Source organism: Neophocaena asiaeorientalis, unplaced genomic scaffold, assembly GCF_003031525.2.
Source record: "Neophocaena asiaeorientalis asiaeorientalis breed wild unplaced genomic scaffold, Neophocaena_asiaeorientalis_V1.1 scaffold344, whole genome shotgun sequence".
NCBI lineage: Eukaryota > Metazoa > Chordata > Mammalia > Artiodactyla > Phocoenidae > Neophocaena > Neophocaena asiaeorientalis.
This window is the reverse complement of record NW_020174693.1, coordinates 58,118-79,322: the sequence shown is the minus strand read 5'-3', so window position 1 is coordinate 79,322 and position 21,205 is coordinate 58,118. Positions and strand designations below refer to the sequence as shown.

Genomic DNA, 21,205 nt, shown 5'->3' with positions numbered 1-21,205 from the left:
CAAGCAGCTCATGCAGCTCAATATGAAGAAAACAAACAACTCAATCTAAAAATGGGCAGAAGATCTAAATAGACATTTCTCCAAAGAAGATATACAGATTGCCAACAAACACATGAGAGGATGCTCAACATCACTAGTCATTAGAGAAATGCAAATCAAAACTACAATGAGGTATCACCTCACACCAGTCAGAATGGCCATCATGACAAAACCTACAAACGATAAATGCTGGAGTGGGTGTGGCAAAAGGGAACCCTCTTGCACTTTTACTGGGAATGTAAATTGATACAGCCACTATGGAGAACAGTATGGAGGTTCCTCATAAAACTAAAACTAGAACCACCATACAACCCAGCAATCTCATTACTGGACCCTGAGAAAACTGTAATTCAAAAAGAGTCATGTACCACAATATTCATTGCCTGCTCTATTTACAATAGCCAGGACATGGAAGCAATCTAAGTGTCCATCAACAGATGAATGGACAAAGAAGATGTGGCACATATATACAATGGAATATTACTCAGCCATAAAAAGAAATGAAATTGAGTTATTTTTAGTGAGGTGGATCTACCTAAAGTCTGTTATACAGAGTGAAGTAAGTCAGAAAGAGAAAAACAAATACCATATGCTAACACATACATATGGAATCTAAGAAAAAAAAAGGTTCTTAAGAACCTAGGGGCAGGACAGGAATAAAGACACACATGTAAAGAATGGACTTGAGGACGAGAGGGGAAAGGGTAAGCTGTGACAACATGAGAGAGTGTCATGTACATATATACACTACCAAATGTAAAATAGATAGCTAGTGGGAAGCAGCCACATAGCACAGGGAGATCAGCTCGGTGCTTTGTGACCACCTATATTACTCAGCCATAAAAAGAAATGAAATTGAGTTATTTTTAGTGAGGTGGATCTACCTAAAGTCTGTTATACAGAGTGAAGTAAGTCAGAAAGAGAAAAACAAATACCATATGCTAACACATACATATGGAATCTAAGAAAAAAAAAGGTTCTTAAGAACCTAGGGGCAGGACAGGAATAAAGACACACATGTAAAGAATGGACTTGAGGACGGGAGGGGAAAGGGTAAGCTGTGACAACATGAGAGAGTGTCATGTACATATATACACTACCAAATGTAAATAGATAACTACTGGGAAGCAGCCGCATAGCACAGGGAGATCAGCTCAGTGCTTTGTGTCCACATAGAGGGCTAGGATAGGTAAGGTGGGAGGGAGATGCAAAAGGGAGGAGATATGGGCACATATGTATATGTATAGCTGATTCCCTTTGTTACACAGCAGAAACTAACACACCATTGTAAAGCAATTATACTCCAATAAAGATGTCAAAAAAAAAAAAACTGATTTAGATCAACCATTCTAGAAGACAGAATTATTTTATTTTTTCTGTAGCACCATTGTCCAATAGAAATATAATGTGAGCATGTATATAATTTTAAATTAGACAGTAGGCACATTTAAAAAATTTTTTAAATACATAAAAAGAATTTTATTAATATATCTGTTTAACCTAATTTATCCAAAATATTATTCCAATTACTAATAAAATATTTTATATTCCTTTTTGTGTACTAAGTCTTTATAACCTAAAGTGTAATTTTCACTTTCAGCATATTTCAATTCAGACAGTAAACTTCCATTGGAAATATATGATCTGTATTTAGATTTTATAAAATTACAGTGGAAGGGTTTAGTGCACTACGGCTAGCCGAGAGGGAGTCCGGGAAAAGGTCTGGAGCGGCCGAAGAGGCAAGAGACTTTTTCTTCCCTCTGTTTCCTGTTGCGTGAGGAAAGGGGATTAAGAGCACTGCTTAAAGGAGCTCCAGAGATGGGCGCGAGCCGCGGCTTAAAGCGCGGACCCCAGAGACAGGCAGGAGATTTGGATGAATGGATAAAGAAGATGTGGCACATATATACAATGGAATAGTACTCAGCCATAAAAAGAAACGAAATTGAGCTATTTGTAATGAGGTGGATAGACCTAGAGTCTGTCATACAGAGTGAAGTCAGAAAGAGAAAGTCAAATACCGTATGATAACACATATATATGGAATTTAAGAAAAAAATACGTCATGAAGAACCTAGGGGTAAGACAGGAATAAAGACACAGACCTACTGGTGAATGGACTTGAGGATATGGGGAGGGCGAAGGGTGAGCTGTGACAAAGCGAGAGAGAGGCATGGACATATATACACTACCAAACGTAAGGTAGATAGCTAGTGGGAAGCAGCCGCATAGCACAGGGATATCAGCTCGGTGCTTTGTGACTGCCTGGAGGGGTGGGATAGGGAGGGTGGGAGGGAGGGAGACGCAAGAGGGAAGAGATATGGGAACATATGTATATGTATATCTGATTCACTTTGTTATAAAGCAGAAACTAATACACCATTGTAAAGCAATTATACCCCAATAAAGATGTTTAAAAAAAAATTACAGTGGAAGAAGTAGATTCATATGACCAAGTTATTCTAAACATATTTAAAATCTTTCAAATAACTGAATTGCGTTTAACAATAATTTTCCTTTAATATTTATATCCACACTGACAAAATTGTTTCATCACTTTTAGAAGAACTGATTTGATTTGATATAAAATATTTTCAGTTTCAAAACTATGTCTGCCCAGTTTAAGTAAGTTCTCTCCTGACTCAGCATTATTAACAGAAAGTCAAAGGGGTATTACATAAATTTAAATTACAAGCTTGGATCCTACTAAAAATAGTTTTAAGATGTTTTGTTGGACATTTAATTCTGATTTTAAGCAAGTAATTTCCACAGGTTCTTTGAATGTTGAGGGCAAATTTCTTATCAAATTTACTGTGCGTTTGCTGAATGTACCTCAATATTTTACACTTAATTTATCTTTACATTTTTTTTAGACAACAAACGCTTTTTCAGTTTGCTGTGCCATGGCAAATTACAGTTGCCAGCATCATGAAATTTGTGACATACTATATTCCAGTCTCTATTTCTTTTCTTTACTTCACCAGACATTGAAGTACAAGGTGAAAAAGAAGATAAGATGAGGGGAATGGGGAAGCCCTGGTCATTTTAGGAAAGCCCCAGGCCTTTTTGGTCTACTGGAACTCATGCCTCCTAGCCCTCTGAAACTGTATGACTGCATGGAGAGGACCTACAAGTTTCTAAAGCTGATTAACAGTGAAAAGACAGTCTTTGCTTGCAGACAACTGCACTCTCTATGAATGGTTACAATAATATACAGCTAGTGGGAAGCAGCTGAGTAGCACAGGGAGATCAGCTTGGTGTTTTGTGACCACCTAGAGGGGTCAGATAGGGAGGGTGGGAGGGAGACGCAAGAGGGAGGAGATATGGGGATATATGTATATGTATAGCTGATTCACTATGTTATAAAGCAGAAACTAACACACCATTGTAAAGCAATTATACTCCAATAAAGATGTTAAAAAAAAAAAGAAAGTTGCAAACTAATGGGTATGTATGATTCTATTTTGGTAAAAATGAACAAAATGTATATGTATATATATATTTGTGCTTTTCCATGCTAGTATGTGTAAGGAGACAGTTAAAGGATATAGACTGAGCTGTTAGCATTGTTTAAATGAAGGTGGGTTAGGAAGTGGGAACAATAAGGTCAGGTGAAATGGGCGAAATGATTAGGATTCCTTTATAAAATTATGTATTGTATTATAGGCTTTAATTCAGTAGTACAGCATATATTTCTTTTATAATTTGTAAGCCACCCAATAAAGGGGGATAAAAACTTTTCAAATATAATGATTTACATTTTTTATTGTTGATTCCTAATTTCATTACACTATAATCTGAGATTGGGGCCTGATTCCCTGATGTGTTGAGACTGCCTCTGTGACCTAGTAAACGGTCAATTTTTCTAAGAGTTTATGTTGGCGTGAGAAGACGAATGTATCGTCTATTGATGGGTACAGAGTTCTAGATATCAAATCAAGCTTGTTAATTGTATTATTCAACAGTCTACATTTTTATGTTTCTTCATTTTTCAATATTCTGAAATATGGTAATATTAAAATCTTACACAAATTGTGAATTTCAGTTTTTATTCAAAGTCCTATCAATTTTGGCTTCTAATATTTCAAGGCAAGGCTTTGTGTGAAAAAATTTATGACTTTAACCTTCTTGGTATTGTGTTTTACCCTTTTGTTGTTATACCGTACCTCTATTTAACTCTTTTGTTTTTAACTTTCAACTATATTTTGGTTGATAATATTGCTTCAATGTCTTTCTTTAGGTTGGTTTTGCTTGATCTTTTGCTTTATTAACCCCAGTTGTATCATTTTCATTTAGATTTGACTCCTGTAAGAAACACACAGTAAGATTTTTTAAATTACATCCAATATGACCATCTTTGTCTTTCATTAATTATTTTCTATTTTGAATTTTTGGTTCACCAGGGTTACTCTTTGCTTTACTTATTTTTTCCAGATTTAGAGACTTTATAATTAACAAAGATTCCTTTATTCTTTTATTTTCCATTATTGGTTTGGAAGATATAAAAATATGTTTCTAATTTTTAGTGGTTTCTCTTAAAATTTTTACTGGAAATGCTTTTAACAAACAAAAAAAAAAATTCAAAAGTCATTAAATGTATTTGTTTCTCTAGCTCTTTAGTGCACTTTTCTTACTCTCTGGGGGAAATTTAACACCCTAGCTGCACTTCAGCAGTAGGCCTGACTTCTGGCTCCCACTTCAGGTGAAGCATTTTTTAGATTCCATTACCCTGAGGGATACAATCTCCCTACAGACCCTTCCCATTGCTGGGCCCAGTCACCAGCTGGTCTGCCATTTAGATTCCACTTTCTATTTTGTGTTTCTGATCTGATTGAGCATGGAGATATTGTCTTTTTCAGCACAGCCAAAATTTATAATTTTCTCATTATACATTTTATCCCTCATCATTGTTTTGATACACTGGAAAATTGGGGAAGGGTCACTTTAAAATAAATCTGACAGATCTTGCCAAGTTGACAGGTCATATTATACTTATATGATCAGAAAAACATATAATTTATTTAAAAATCAATACAATACAAACGTATATATGCCAGATGTTCGTTCTCAATTATGGAAAAGCTGTGCACAGCAACAACAAAACAAAGTGGGAAAGGAATAAACCAGAATGTTAACATTAGTTTCTCTGATAGGTAGGATTCGGGGAAAATACTTTTCTTGCACAAAATTACTAAAATAATTTATTTAATTTTATGATGAGAACATAAACTTATTTTTAAAAAGCTACTAGAAGAAAAAGTAAGCATTGTATTAGTGGCTATGTTGAAAATTTTTATATTATACTAAAAAATAACAACAATCCAACAGGATTTCCTAAGGCAAACAATTAGTTAAAAGATATTCAAAATGAGCTTATCTGTTCAGAAAAATTTCTGTGTTGCTATGTCTCAGAATTTAGATGAATCACATTTTTCCACACTCAGTTACAGTAATCAAAGTATGCTTCACCTGATATGATGATCCAGGAACCTCATTCTTGCCTTGGACAATGTCTGCTTAGTACTTTTCAATTTTCTATGGAAAGAAATGCTAGCTAGTTCACTTCTCTTGACTTGTTTGTGGCACAGGTTTTAGCATTCCATTATTCTCATTTAATTTCCTCTATTCACAGGTGAGAGACACTAGATGACTATTTGGTAATGAATTGAATGGTTCTATAGAAATTAAAAGCATAGAAAGCCTATGTGATTAAATGGCACCTGCAGTTTCTTCTCTGGGTTCTGTGTATAAAGAACAGAATAGGATCTCCTACAGAGAATGAATGTGGCCAACTCTGGCAGTAAAATATATAACTCTGGATGCAATAACGGTCTATTTGAGTCCTTTTGACTCCCAGTATCTAGAATACTTTGAGCTTTTATTTAGCCATATATTATAGATAAAACCTCTCCTATTATTTCATGTCTAATATGTTTTCTTTTTCTTCATGTCTCATACGCCTAAGGACCTGGAAAACAGTAAGTTCTCAATAAATAGTTGTGGAACAAATGAATAAATAAATGAATGAATCTTACAAAAATAGACAGTTCTAAACAGTGCTTTGCAGCACTGGGGAAGAGCTATGAATAATAAACACGCTGACAGTCACAGTGAATTCTCATCTCTTTCAACAAATTATTCATCTGTTTTGATGCAGTTTCCTCTACTGCAATAGGAGATATGATGATAAACGTAATGAAATGATAGATCTGGAAATTTTTAGTGCATTAATTCTTGACTGAGATTAAATAAAATTACTTTTAACTCTCTACTCTTAACTATTCAAACTTAGTCTGTCAATACCCAAAAGTAATACAAAAGAAGAAGCTATTTCTGTCTTTTCCATTTGTTATCAATTACTTCTGAGAGACCAACAGAAAAACAAAACAATTTATTATGAGTTTCTCAGATTTATGTATTGTAATACAAATGTAAAATGTAATATATTGGATAAAATCTAGCATAAAATATATTAATGTAGAATGGTTACTTTTTAAATGTATAATGTGACTGTAGTTGGGTGGCAGTTAATTTTGCTAATGTTACTTAATTAGGAGTGTAGGAGTCCCTAAAGAGAGAACTAGCAGTCTTAGTGTAATATTACATTAATAACACAGCCTCTATGGAAAAGATTATAAAATGAACTAGTGAGCTTGCCAGTAGATGAATTTGACATGTCTAGACAGTGTAGGGAGAAAAAAAAAGATTTTAAATATAAGACTATAAGCATTATACAAGATTTCTTTAAGACTATAATTTTAGTATAATGTTATTTCCAACTTAATGCTATATGTAGAAGCTGCTAAACAGAACATTAATAAGGGAGTCCATGAAATAACAGCTTAATCATCAGAGTGGATTGAAACTGCACAATTGTAAATTCCCATGAGCTATAATAATATTTTCTCTTTTACAAGCATTGAGAATAACTCTCGTCAAGTGTTCAACCAGTCCACCAAACAAGATAATCTAAATTAAAATATTCTGAATATGAGCAAAACCATAGGTTAAAAACAAATCTTTAACAGATAAAGGTTTATTGCAAGGAAGTTTCAGTATTTTATAGACAGTATCCATCCTTAGCCTATTCAACTTTCTTTCGTCAAAGATGGAAATCACCTACATATTTAACATTAACTAGATAAATGGGAATTGTTTTGACATGAGCTACTTTAACTTTCTAGATGATTAAGCTATTTTTAATTTTCTAATTATAAAAACAGTATGTGTTAACTGTAGGAAGTTTGGACAATAAAAAAAGGTATGAAAAAAATTAAAATTACATGTTATCCTAGCATCTAGAGATAGTAAAATGACTATGATATCTTCCTGGTCTTTTTTTTTTCCATGCACATACACATAATATTAGTTTGCAACCAAATTTGTATCAAATGGTAAATAGACATTCATTCATTCAACAGCTATTTATTCAGGGGCAACTATGTACCATTATAAAAATTTGAGTAAGTAGATATTATTTGAAAACATTATTTTTAATGATTTTATCCTTTTATCATTATTACTTAGGCATTCACTTGTTTTGACTTTGGGGTTGTCTCTAATTCATCCACTTATTTTAGATTGATTAGAACCTTCCTCAGTACCACTTCACAGATGGGCACAATATAGCTCTATCACAAACCACTAAACAAGTTTCCAACTCTTTCTACTGAAAGGAAAAATTCAAGATTTATCCTGCAAATCAAAAAAAAAAAAACTCAAAATCACGTGTTTAACTAAATAAATAATTAATGAACTGTGAATGCGGTTAAGAATATGATCTCTAGAGTAAAATATCCTGTATGCCAAGTCCAGCACTGCCATTTTCTAAAAAGCTCCAAGCTTTTCTGTGCCTTGTTTTCCTTTCTGCAAAACAGTAATGATAAAACTACTTACTTCATACATAGCTTAAGATTAAATAAGTTAATATGCATAAAATAAGTAGTCAATAACATTAGCTATTATTATTTTTTCATTAAAATTTACTGAGTGCCTTTTATGTGGCAGCGATTTTGCTAGAAACTAGGGTTGCAATTGGAGAACAGGCAAGATTGTAAACTCTACAAGACAAAAAACTAAAACAGATATTACAATAAGTAGCCCCAAAATAATTACATAATCTCAATCAAAACTAAGGGGTCTAGGGCTCCCCTGGTGGCACAATGGTTGAGAGTCCGCCTGCCGATGCAGGGGACACGGGTTCATGCCCCGGTCCGGAAAGATCCCACATGCCGCAGAGCGGCTTGGCCCGTGAGCCATGGCCACTGAGCCTGCGCGTCCAGAGCCTGTGCTCTGCAACAGGAGGGGCCACAACAGTGAGAGGCCCACGTACTGCAAAAAAAATAAATAAATAAAAATAAAAACAACTAAGGGGTCTAAAGGAAAATAAAATTAGAAGGTGCTAAAAAATTAGAAAACAGAGGCATCCATATACATACTTAGTCTGGGGCACAGGTATGTGTGGGTTCCCACAAAGGTGGTTTCCCTGAATAATAATACAAGTTATTTACTTGGGAGAAGGAGAAGGAAAAGGGACAGTAGAAACAGACATTGCTTCAGGCATGTGAAGGCCCACAGATAGAAAGGAGCTGCCCCTATTAAAGAACTAAAAGGAACTAAAGAGGGCCAGTTGGAAAGGCAGAGACTGGTGTGACATGAGGACATTGTGTGAAATGAAAAGGAAGAAAATATATCACCTTATTCAGGGCCTTTTGAACCTTACTAGGGATTTGGGTCATCTTTCTAAGAGCAGTGGCATGTCACTAAGAGAGGAGTGATGCACTCAGATTTGGCTGCAACGTGAATAATAAATTCAAGGAAGGCAAATAGGCAAATAATATTTTATTATTAAAATAATCCAGAAGAGTAATTGGTGATGGTAGAGATTAAGAGAAGCAGATAGATTTGAGAAGTAGTTAGGGATCAACAGTAAGTTACAGAATTACCCTCACCCTACAACCTATTCCAGTTAAAAACCACAAGACTTGGTGACTGATTGAATATGGAAGCTAACGAAGATGCAGATGGAAAGAATGACACACAGCCTTCTGCAATCAGATGAATGATTAAGTCATTTACTAAGAGAAGGAACCGCGCATGAAGAGCAAGTTTGGAAGGAAAGACATAAGTGTAATTTTGGGGTCAAGGTATTTTTGAGACATATAAGTGGAGACATTCAATAGATGGACAGATGGATGAATGGATGGATGGATGAGGCTGGAATTGAGAGGAAGTGGTCTAGACCAGAAATAGTTGGGAGTCTTCAGCATGTTGACTGTAACAGAAGCCATACTATGGATGAGATCACTTAGGAAGAGGGAAAAGTAAATAGAAAAGGAAGGACTTTGAGCCTTGAGGAACTCCCAACTTTTAGAACCTTGCAGAAAAATATCGGCTGTCAATATAGAGAGAGAACAGCATAAGATGAAAATCTCCCTTGGACAGCAAAGGGAAGAAAAGATGTCAAGATGGAGGTGTCACTAACCTGTGAAACGCTGCTGAGAGGTTAAGAAAAATGAGGTTTGAGACATGTCCTTTAGATTTTGTGACATCAAGGTCATTGGTACCTTTACAAAGCACCTTTCGTCAGCCCCAGTAGCCTAATGGATGAGGCACTGGCCTCCTAGAAAGCACCTTTCAACAGAGCAGTGAGGACTGGAAACCTGACAAGGTGGGCTGAGAAGTGAAAGGTAAGGAAGAAAATGAACATACTAAGAATGTGAAGGGGATAGAGAGAAGAATAGCAGCTGAGGAATCAAGTGGGATCAGGGAACTTTTTAGTTCTTTATTTGTCGCTTTCATTATTAGTTGTTTCTTTTGTTCGTTATTGTTTTTCAAATGAAAAAGACTTAAACAGGGCTTCCCTGGTGGCACAGTGATTGAGAGTCTGCCTGCCGATGCAGGGGACATGGGTTCGTGCCCCGGTCCGGGAAGATCCCACATCTCACGGAGCTGCTGGGCCCATGAGCCATGGCCGCTGAGCCTGCGCGTCTGGAGCCTGTGCTCCACAACGGGAGAGGCCACAACAGTGTGAGGCCCGCGTACCACAAAAAAAAAAAAAAAGACTTAAACAGACTTAAATGTTACTGTGCATGGCCCAGGGAAGAAGGACAATTAAAAACACAGGAGGGTTTCCCTGGCGGCGCAGTGGTTAAGAACCTGCCTGCCAATGCAGGGGACACGGGTTCGAGCCCTGGTCCGGGAAGATCCCGCATGCCATGGAGCAACTAAGCCTGTGCGCCACAACTACTGAGCCTGCACTCTAGAGCCCATGAGCCACAACTACTGAGCCCGTGAGCCACAACTACTGAGCCCGGGAGCCACAACTACTGAGCCTGTGTGCCACAACTACCGAAGCCCACGTGCCTAGAGCCATTGCTCTGCAACGTGAGAAGCCACCACAATGAGAAGCCTGCACACCACAATGAAGAGGAGCCCCCGCTTGCCGCAACTAGAGAAAGCCCGCGCACAGCAACCAAGACGCAACGCAGCCAAAAATAAACAAATAAAATAAATAAATTTTTAAAAAACAACAACGAAAACCACAGGAGAGAGAAGGAGTGAATGAAAGGGTCAGATTCCTGGGAAGGTAGAGACATGGAGCACAGAGGTTGGAGCTGACCTTCCATACACAGCATGAGAAAAATACCCTCTATTTTAACAGGAGGAATAAGCAGGAGAAGGTGCAGGGGCAGTTGTACTTGTAGACTTGGTGGAGGACGTTAAACTTCCACCTGATGGCTCTGATTTTCTTTTTTTTTTAACCATTTTTTTTGAAGTTTAGTTAATTTACAGTGTTGTGTTAGATGCAGGTGTATAGCAAAGTGATTCAGTTATGCGTACATATATATATATTTTTTTCATATTCTTTTCCATTATAGGCTATTACAAGATATTGAATACAGTTCCCTGTGCCATACATTAGGTCCTTGTTGCTCCAATTTTCTTTATTAATTAAAATATGAGGTCATCTGCTGAGAATAAGAGACAAGGTAGGATAAAGTATCTGAGGTTTGAGGAGAGTAAAGGAAGAGTGGACAGATGTAGTGTGGAGGGCCTGCTTGAATTTGGTGAGCATGAATTTATGAATTAATGAATGTTTACCTCATTATTATACATATTCTGACATTGCAGAGAATCTCTGTTCCACAGGATACCATATATGACATCAGAAAAAGCTTATATCCCCCACATAATCACTTTAATAAGAGTTCACTGTATTTTTAGAAATCTTATGAGTCTATGATTCATGTTATTCATGTATAGAACAAGTAGAATTGGTTTGAGGAAAAAAAGCGATAATGTTCTTTTTGTTTAGGACGTTGTTTTCCAAATAAAACAAACTTCCCCCAATTTGATCGAACTGAGATGACTACATTTTCAAATTAGTTAACTGTCCATATGGATGAAAGAATGGTTAATTTACCAGGATTTCACTGCAGGTACTGCTGCCCTAGTTTTCTCTCTTTGCCCTTCTATAAACTAACACTGGGTTACAAATTTACCACGCAGAGATCTGCCTTAATAAATGGCTAAGACAGCACTGAGCACAGAGACAATGGCAAATAAATAATTGCTGTTTGATAAAAATGGTTCTTATCAGCAAGGCCAGTGTTTGTAAGCTAAAGAATGCTTTCAAGGGGCTTAAAAATAGTTTGCTATCTTAAATGAGTTAAACATACCCACAGAACTCATGTTGACACTACCCACTTGCTTAGCAGAGATAAACATTTGCCCTAGTCCAGTCTGAATTCTTTTAATTTCAAAAATTTGGCATTAGAATTAAGAAAGCTTCACCATTTCAAAAAATATTTTGGTATAAATAAGTTACAGAACCACCCTCACACTACTACCTATTTTAGGATACTGGGGGAGGTGTAGTGAGGTGTGGACGATTATTCACCGCATGACATTTTTGTTTCAGGTTGACCATAGTTCAGTGAGCACATTAGCAAATTGAATAAAGGTAACCGAGACCCACACTATCCTGGCATGGTACTATTGATTGTGTCCTTTTTATCAGAGATCATTTATTCTTATCCAACAGGATTGGAACAGTCTTCACTGGTGTTGTTGTAAATTGCTCATTAATCAAAATGGATTTATTGAGCATCCATAGTAAGCAAAGCCCGTACTAAGTGATTCAAAATAACAGGTTGCCTAGTAACCATAAAATGGAAAAATTCCCCTGTGTAATGAAAGGCAGATAAGAAAACACTATCTTTGATGGCACCTGACTATTTCATAAGGGATTTTTCTGCTATCATAGCCATTTTATTTTAAGGGTGATATTCATTCATTCATTCACTCATTTAATGATTCATTCATTTATGTAACTGAGTCACCACTACGATTATGTAAGGTACTTTGCTCAATGCAATAAGGGAAATAAATATGATTCAATACTGAGTAAACATGAGTCTTAGAAAATTTACCAAGCAAGGACTGGACTTCTGTTCATTTTTATTTAATGAGCCTAGTACTAGAGCAATATTATTCTTTATTCCATATAAATCTGTAGTCACTGAGGCATGAGTAAAATGCTCCTTGCAGGAGTATGCTTCATTTTCTGGTTTAATTGTAAAATCTTGTTGAATATAGATTTACTAATAAGTTGCTTTCGTATTTAAATTAAACCAGTTGATATGACAAAAATTTTTTTCTTGTGGTCAGGATGAGACCTGTTTTGTACTAGCTCATCTAGTTAATAAGTAAAAGAGACCACAGAGAGGGAACTAACATCCATACTTAACTGATTTTCTGAGAAAAATACATATTCCATACCCATGAATGACAATGGCAGTTACAGCCAAGACCCTCAGGCTGCACAGCCTCTGAGACAAGCAAGTCCGGGCATGATCTGCCCCTGTAGACCCCAACACCCTAATTCACCTCTCCCATCTAGGTACTGAGTTTGTGTGCTCAGTTATAGCCCCTGTATTTCTTTCTTCAGGCTGCTACTAACCTGGTGTTTAAAACAACAGAAATGTATTTTCTCACAGTTCTAGAGGCTGGAAGTCCAAAATCAAGGTGTTGGCAGAACTAGTTCTTCCTGAGGGTTGTGAAGAAAGGATCTGTTCCAGGCCTCGCTCCTTGGCTTTTACATGGCCATCTTCTCCCCATGTCTCTTCACACTGTCTTCCCTCTTTGCACGTCTCTGTGTCTTCCTTTTTATGAGTCATGTTGGATTACAGCCCACCTAAAGACTTCATTTTAACTTGATGATCTCTATAAAGATCCTGTCTCCAATTCTCCAAATAAGGACCACATTCTGAGGTCCTAGGAGTACTAAGGGTTCCAATATACCCTTATGGTGGGGGGGATGGGGGCACAAATCAACTTATCACCGTCCCTCTAAAGAAATGGTCATTCCCTCCACTCTCTCCATCTCTATCTTTGTCTCTCTCTATTCCTCACTGTCTTTCTTTCTTTCCAGGAAAAGCTTCAGAATGCAGTTCCTGTATGTGTAGAAATCCTCATTTTGTTTGTAAAACTGAGCCAAGTTATCCTGCACAGTTAACCAAAAACTGTAGAATACATACCCTAAGATATAATTCTTTAGTTCCCTTGGCTACTATCTTCCAAACGGCAGAATCCCACGGGCAGAAGGGATGAGCTTCACTCCTACATACCTCTCAGCTTTGTTCCCGCTTCCCCCTCTTCGTTGGCATTGGCTTTCTCCTGGCCATCAGCATTTTCTGCTGAGACTGCACATTGATCTCCTAATTAATCCTCCTGCCTCTAGCCTTTGTTCAATCTATCCCCCACACTGCTTCCTGAGAGATCGTTCTAAAACACAAAAATCTATCATGTCCCTCCTTAAAGTCTGTCAGTGGTTTGACTCTGCTATCCAACCTTCAGCATGTCACTTCTTCTTTTATGCATTTTTCCCTAGTCTCATTCTATGCTCTAACCATGCTATATTGGGCATAGTCTGTGAATGCAGTATGTTCTTCCACACATCTGAATTTCTGTACACACTATTCCCTGGCCTAGAGAGCCATATATTTCCCATTCATTCATCTAACTCTTCCTTCTTTGAGGCTCAGATCAGGCACTACCTCCTGTTCTACTCTCCTGGAACACCTTATGCTCACCTCTCTCACTGAACTTATTACCCTTAATTTTAACACTTCTGAGCTCCTAAATATCAGAACGTTTACCTTTCACTCTGTTTCTTCTGAAACATGCAGCATGAGATCTAGAACACCAGAGGCACTCAATAAATGTTTATTAAGTGAGGAACTGTAGGTAGTTACCTACCCAGTTCAGTCTGAGGGCCTCCAAATGACTCATGTGCATCAAGAGAGGTCTCCTCTTCTAGAAGCCCTACCTTTAGATAATAAGGGACTTAGTAACAAAGGGAAAACATCAGTAACTCTAAGAGAAGTCCGTAACTTCCCCTAAGTTCATGAGCTTAATTAGCTGGTCCTAAGAAGGCAAAGCTAAGCATAGCAGAATGAGAGACTTGGAAGTAACTGGATCCAGGCAAAACCTAAGGTACAGGTTAATGGAATCAACAGAAGGAAAAGACGTGAACTGTTTCCTCATCCAGCCAGATGACAGTTATATTGATGCTCCCTTCTACCTGCTATGTTGTTTATGGAGGGGAATTTTGTGAGGTTCACTTGATAAGGTTCCATCTAGAACTGGAACAGAAACTGCTCTGACTCTCATATTCATCCGTATTCCTATCATTAAAAAAAAATTCTCCCATTTTTAATTCTGGACTCCCTCACCCCTAGGATTCACAATCACAGCCCAAAGTACAAAGACCACCAATCGTTATAAATTAAGCCTGGGTCAGCTGAGCAAATTGGTTTCTTTTATACTGAATCCAAATGATTGAACACAATTGGGGAAAATTATGTACCCATGCAAATTAACTCTTATCCCACTTAGAAAACAACAATAACAACGAACAATGCAGGCACTGTTGAAGTTTATATTTTCCAAATGTATCTGTAAGAATATCTTTTTACGATATGACTTAGATAACACTTTTCCATAAAGGGGAAGGGGAATTAAATTCCCTCCAGTTAAATATATGCAGGCTCTTGTCTACAATGGAAGCGATGTTGCCTTCTGAAGCTAAGTTATAAAGAGTAACATAGCTTCTGCCTCGTTCTCTTAGGATACTTCCTCTTGGAACACTTTTACATACCATGCTGAAGTCCAAGTAGGCCATTCCAGCCATATGAGTAAGGATCGGTCTTGAGAAGAGATCCTCCAGCCCCCAGTCAAGTTGCCCCAGTTGATACCACTTGGGGCAGAAAGACGCTATCCCTGCCAAGCCCTTCCCGAAATGCAGATTTATAAGCAAAATAAATGCTCAAACATTAAGTGTTGAGGTGGTTTGTTCTATAGCAATCAATAAGCAGAACAGATTCTAATACTTGAAAACAGGGTGCTGCCACAATAAAAATTTAAAATACATGGCACTAATTTTGTGAATGAGGCAGCAGGCAAAAGCTGGAAGAGCCTCAAAATGAGTGCTTGTGAAAGGCTAAAGGCCAAGGAGAGGATTCGTGGAAGTCTAAAAAGCTATGAGAAAGCTGTTGCTGAAGGCTTAAATAGGACAGCAAATGTAATGATTGGAACCTAAAGGCAGGGAGTCATTTATAAAGTAGAGGAAAGTTTGGTGACATTGACTTCTGCAATAACACTGAGAAAAGAAACTGAACCAAATGAACTCTATGATCTAGCTGAAGAGATTTCCAGGCAGAATATTTAAAGTCAACCCAGCTTCATCTGGCTGCCCACGATAACATGCCAGTAGAGAGAGGAACTAAAGAATGACCCACTAAATACAAAGAGGCCAGAAATTTCTGGGTACAAAACCAAAACGGGTTTCTCATTTCTAGCTGCTCCAAATGGCAAACAATCCTCAAAGAAATAAGGCCAATGACCAAATGTGGGTGAGATACAAGATCATATGTTAAGACCTAAGAAAGATCTCAGGTAGTGCCACGTAGAAACTTTAAGCCAGACAAAAGACCGTCTAAGGATTTAAGGGCATGCCTCATAGATCCTCCTTGTTTAATAACAGGGTTCCTAAGAACCTCAAGGACATTGTCTCACAGAATTCTTATAAGTAGCACAAGGCAGAGAAAAACTTATCTGAAATATAATTTTTTGTCTAATGGAGTATAAATTGAAACACAGGAAGTCCACAAAGTTTTAAAAGAAAGTAGATCAGTAGATTATCACTGTAATATAAAATGAAAAGAGATAATAAAAAATGAAAAGAGGTCTTTTGACCCCTAATCTTCTATAGACAGTAAGTAAGTGAGAAAGATACTCAGCTGTAAACATGGTTTACTTTTTATGGAAAAAGAAGAATGACTTGGAGGGTGGAACCGAGAGCCACAGAAACCAATCACTACTCCATTGTACTAAGCCTTAATCAAGTAACTGTGCTTGATTAGATTCAGAATTCCCACAGACTAGTGATGGCTGCATGCCCTATTTTCCCTGTGTTTGAATGGGAGTGTCAATTGTGGTTTTCCTATGCCTTTCCCACTCTTATATGTTATGGGACAGGAGACTGGTAACTTGTCTCTTTAGTTCACAGGTCATCATTGTCAAGAGCAAAGGTAGTCAAGGACCTATACCATAAGAACTGCACCAGGACGACTCACACATACCTGAACCTAGTCTGGGAGTTCATGCAGTAACGAGCTGATGTTTGGGAATCCTGAAGGAAAAAATGAGTGTAATTTGGATAGGAAAAGGATATAAATCATTGTGACCAGAGGGCAGACTGTGGAGGATTATATTTTCCAAAAACAGCAAAAATATCTGCCATCTTATATTCCTCAAAATACCTTCAAGCTTATCTTTTATTTGTAATAGCATGGTCATTTTATAGTCTGTATCTGATAATTCCAGTATTTGAAGTCTTTCAGGTGTGTATCTGTTCGTTCTTATTTCTGTTGATTCTTGTTTGGGGATCTTTTTCTTTTAGGCTTAATCTTTGTAAACTGATCATTTTAATTGCAAAAGTATTTATAGGAATTATTTGGGGCCTAGGAAGATAATACATTCCTCTCTAGACGTTTACATTTGCTTCTGCTTGATGACTGAGGGTATTACTTTAAACTAAATTCATGGACTGATGTTTTTTAGACCACATGGATGATACGTTTTGGGTGCAAACCTGTGTGAGGACCAGCTCATGGTTACAGCTCCTCAGGAATTTCTCCCCTTGTTCTGCTCACAACAAATCATCTTTTCAGACCTTGCAGTCTCCTCAGAATGAAGGTTATGAGGCAGGACTACTTCTGATGACTGTGAGGGTGTAGCCCCTGTACTCCTCGCTCTATGGAGGAAGGATTTCCTGTTAGAATCCTCATGCTGAGCAGGCACAGAGATTTGTTTTCTGTACACAAATCCATAGAAGACTTGAGCACCAAAGTTCAACAGCAGGTTCAGCAAATTCCCTCAGGACAAAAGTGGCTTTAATGCTCCACTGGCTTCCCACCTTCACCAATGTACTGCCTGATTATTTCTTACTAATATACTGATAAAAAGAAGTTCCTAATTTAAATGTTATTCGCTTTACATAATCTTCCTGTCACCTTTTTGATGCTTTTAAGTTTTCCTTTTCTGTATTTTTATCCAGCACGTTTATTGGTTTTCAGCAGGAGAGTTTTTCTCCTATTAGCCTATTAGCCTTGTTACCTGGGTCCATGTCTTTTTCATCCCTGTATTCTCAGCATGCAAAGCAATGCCTGGCATGTGAAGGAACTCAATTCGTTTTTGATTGTTTAATGAATACACAATGCTTTCATTCCTGCTTCCACCAACCCTAACTTAACACCCTTACCCCCATTCCCTAATTAAGGCTCTTTTAAATTTTCATACATATATACCGTCCATTTTCCTACATTAACTGAGCTTTGCCCCTGATTTCCCCACTATTTTCCCCTGTGACCTCTCCTACAGAAGATCTTTCATTTAACTCACATTCTTATCATCTCTCAGCACTGTCTTCACTCTCCATGATTGCTTCTGAATCACTCACTATTCTACCTTCATCCGAAATCTGCTGCTCATCTGATGATTATGCTATCCTATTATAACATACTTTTTCTGATTTTATTGTTATCATATGTGGACTTCCAGGCATACCTCCACATTTCTTGCTGATTTCAGTACTTGGTTCACACTTTCTATTCCACTTTATCTCCTAATATAATGCAGCAGCATTAACTAACATAGACAGTATTTAAGAGTACAAGTGGACAACACAAGTTCAAGTCCCAGAACCATCCGCTGTTAACATATAACCTTGGGAGGTTACCTAATATTTTGGTGCCTCACTTTCCTCACTGTGAATTGGGAATAATGGCATTATTACCTTACAGCATTGTAAGGATTATGTGAAATAATGTATATAAAGCACTTATAATAGTATCTGGCACACAGTAAATGCTCAATAAACTATTTTCATGATTATGCTCTTACCTCATCCTAAAATATTCTTTCTGCATGCTTATGATTCATATAACACCCTGGCCTCAATGCTTCTCAAAAATCTACTTGTTCACTTCTATAAAATACCATAGCCTATTACTTAGAATGGTATTTCTGAATTTTACTTTAACCCTTCTCAACATCTAGCTCTTCTTTTCAGTCAATAACCTTTTACAGTACTCAGAAATTGAACCCATATGGAAGTAGCTATTTTCCTTGTATTCATAATGTTCTATCTTCTCTTCTCTCTGAGAGAAGCAATGTCTGTGTTTTCTTAGACTAGCTCAGTCTTAATTTCTACCTATTCAGTTCTATTTACTCTTTGTCTTCAATCTCTTGCTCTCCACCAGCAAATTCCTCCAACTTGTAAACCTGACCAAGTCTTACTTATCCTAAACTAAACTATCCATTTCTCCTTCATACCACTTTCTTTTCATGTTAGCATCGTATCTCTTCTTCTAATCCTCTTCAAAGGGTAACCTGTATTCTCCACTCCCATTTCCTTATTTTGCATTTCCGAGTGTCTCACTGCTAACTTTCAGAAATCTGGTTTTATCACATCACTTCTTAAACTTACTATTCAAAGATAGGCAGCAATTGGATTATCAAACCAAAAAAAAAAAAAAAAATAGCCTCTCCTCAGAACTTCTCCTACCAACTTCTTTGCAGCTTTGAATATGCTGACCACCCACTTGAAGGTTTCCTCCCTCATTAGCTTTCATGTTAACTACTGCACATTCTTTCTTAGAGGCAGTGGCAAAGGAACAGAATGCAAACATGATGGTAGTCAAAAACTCATGTTCAAGCAAAGGGCCCCCAATGTATAGATCTTAAATAAGACACTTAGCTCCAATCTCCTTATCAGTAAAATAGGCATAATATTTGTTTGCCTTGCTCACCAGTTTATAATGCAAAAAATAAAACAATGGATCTGAAAATACCACAAAAGAGATAAAATACACAAAGTAGCTGAGTATGCTTTGATAACCTGTAAGCAGATAGGATGCAGGAAAGTATATTGAAAGACTCTTGCTACCAAATTTGCTATGAACTCTAAAGGACCCAATGTTTTGTACCTGACCTAGAAGGTTTTTCACTGTTAAAATGTTTCAGTGTCTTCACCATGACAGAACCATCTCCATGAGGGTCTTGTCAAGAAGTTAAGAGACTTCACATCAAAAATGCTCTAACTTACCTGGACTCACTTCAAAATGCAAAAAAATAAAAGTAAAAATCATTGTGACTATATCGGGGCACTTTCATTTTTTAAATATTGTGGGAAATCTAAATATTAATGACACATCTTCACATATGCAGGCATATAAATTGAATTGGTCCAAATGTCAGTAAGAAATATTACCAGTTCTTGGAGAAGGGACCCTTGCAATTTCTAAGGAGCAAGGTTTCTTTGTAACTGCTGTGTCCATGAGATCACATAGAAAATTCTCATTTTCTGAAGGAAATGTATCCAGAGAAGCAGATGGTACAATTTCCATAGTGTAATTCCTCTTCTTTGGATAGGACTCCTGAAAGGAAGGAGAAAAAATAAAAATAGCTTTGTGATAAAGACACAGCCTGTTTAATTTATAAAAACTAGAAAAAATAATAAGGTTCGTCAGTTCTTCTAAAAGTGATTGACAGGTGATGGTTCATCTGTTTGAATAAGTTATGCAACAGTGTAACCCCAATATTATCAGTGATCTTTTTAGAAGAGTCTTTATAATTTGGTTCCCCTGACGTTATCAGGGGAGGTCCTGATCTCCTGTCATGAGATCGTTTTGTAATACATGTGTATTTTCTACTTGTGGCATAAACTGTTGTTTAACTAATCCACAGTCATTCCCACAACTTTACTCCTTTGCTTGCTTCCTAGAGATATGACTCAGGTTTTGGCCAGTTAGATATAAGGGGAAATTTGCTGGGAGGCTTCTGGAAAAATATTTTTCTTCAAAGAAAAGACATGTAAAGAGGCTTTTTAAGAGCCTTGGCTTTCCTTGGTTTCCTCTCTCTGCATGCAGCCTTGATGTCTGGAGGGGGCAGGCATGTTGTAACCATAGGCAGTAAGCCTCTTACCTCAAAAAGCTAACAGGCCAAGAATGGCAACAGAAGGGTAAAAAAGCCTGGGACCTAGATGGTATCACTGAGCTGCTCAAATAGCCCCAGGACCAGTTTCTTCAGGCTTCTTAAGCAAATATTAAAGTTCTGATTGTTTGAGTCATTGCTAATTGGGTTTTCAGTCACTTAGAAGTAAATGCGTTCCCACCCAACACACTTCGGTGGTGAATACTGCTAACTAATATACTAAGGTTACTCTTTTCAGGTTAGGATAAAATTATGGTCCAATTTTATATTACTGATTCTTCAATATATTCTAAAAACTGTAATTTGTTTCATTTTACAAGATCTTTATTTCTTATATAAGGCATTAATGGTCAGCAAATATTTATTGGGCATCTATCATATACATCTAGGACTGTGCTAACTGCTGGAGATTTAAAAAAACAAATAAGACATAATCCTTGCCCTCAGAAAGTTCACAGTTTACTAGAGAAGAAAAACAGATTATCTGCATGGTGAATTTCACAATTAATCATGTTTTACTTTTGATATTTGTTATCTTTATAAACCATACTTCACTATCAAAAGAAAAAAACAAATAAGAAGAAAAATTAACTCACTTTCAAAAAATCTT

The 21,205-nt window shown here is 37.0% G+C and overlaps 1 protein-coding gene across 1 annotated transcript in view; it reads right to left on the bottom strand.

Moving 5' to 3' along the window:
• The window catches only part of ANKS1B (ankyrin repeat and sterile alpha motif domain containing 1B), a 711,904-nt gene extending 691,895 nt beyond the window's left edge, over window positions 1–20,009 (bottom strand). The window contains exon 1 of the mRNA XM_024758913.1: window positions 19,874–20,009. Coding sequence (XP_024614681.1) covers window positions 19,874–20,009 — 136 coding nt within the window. The remainder of the gene's footprint in view (window positions 1–19,873) is intronic.
• Between the last annotated feature and the right edge of the window lie 1,196 nt (window positions 20,010–21,205).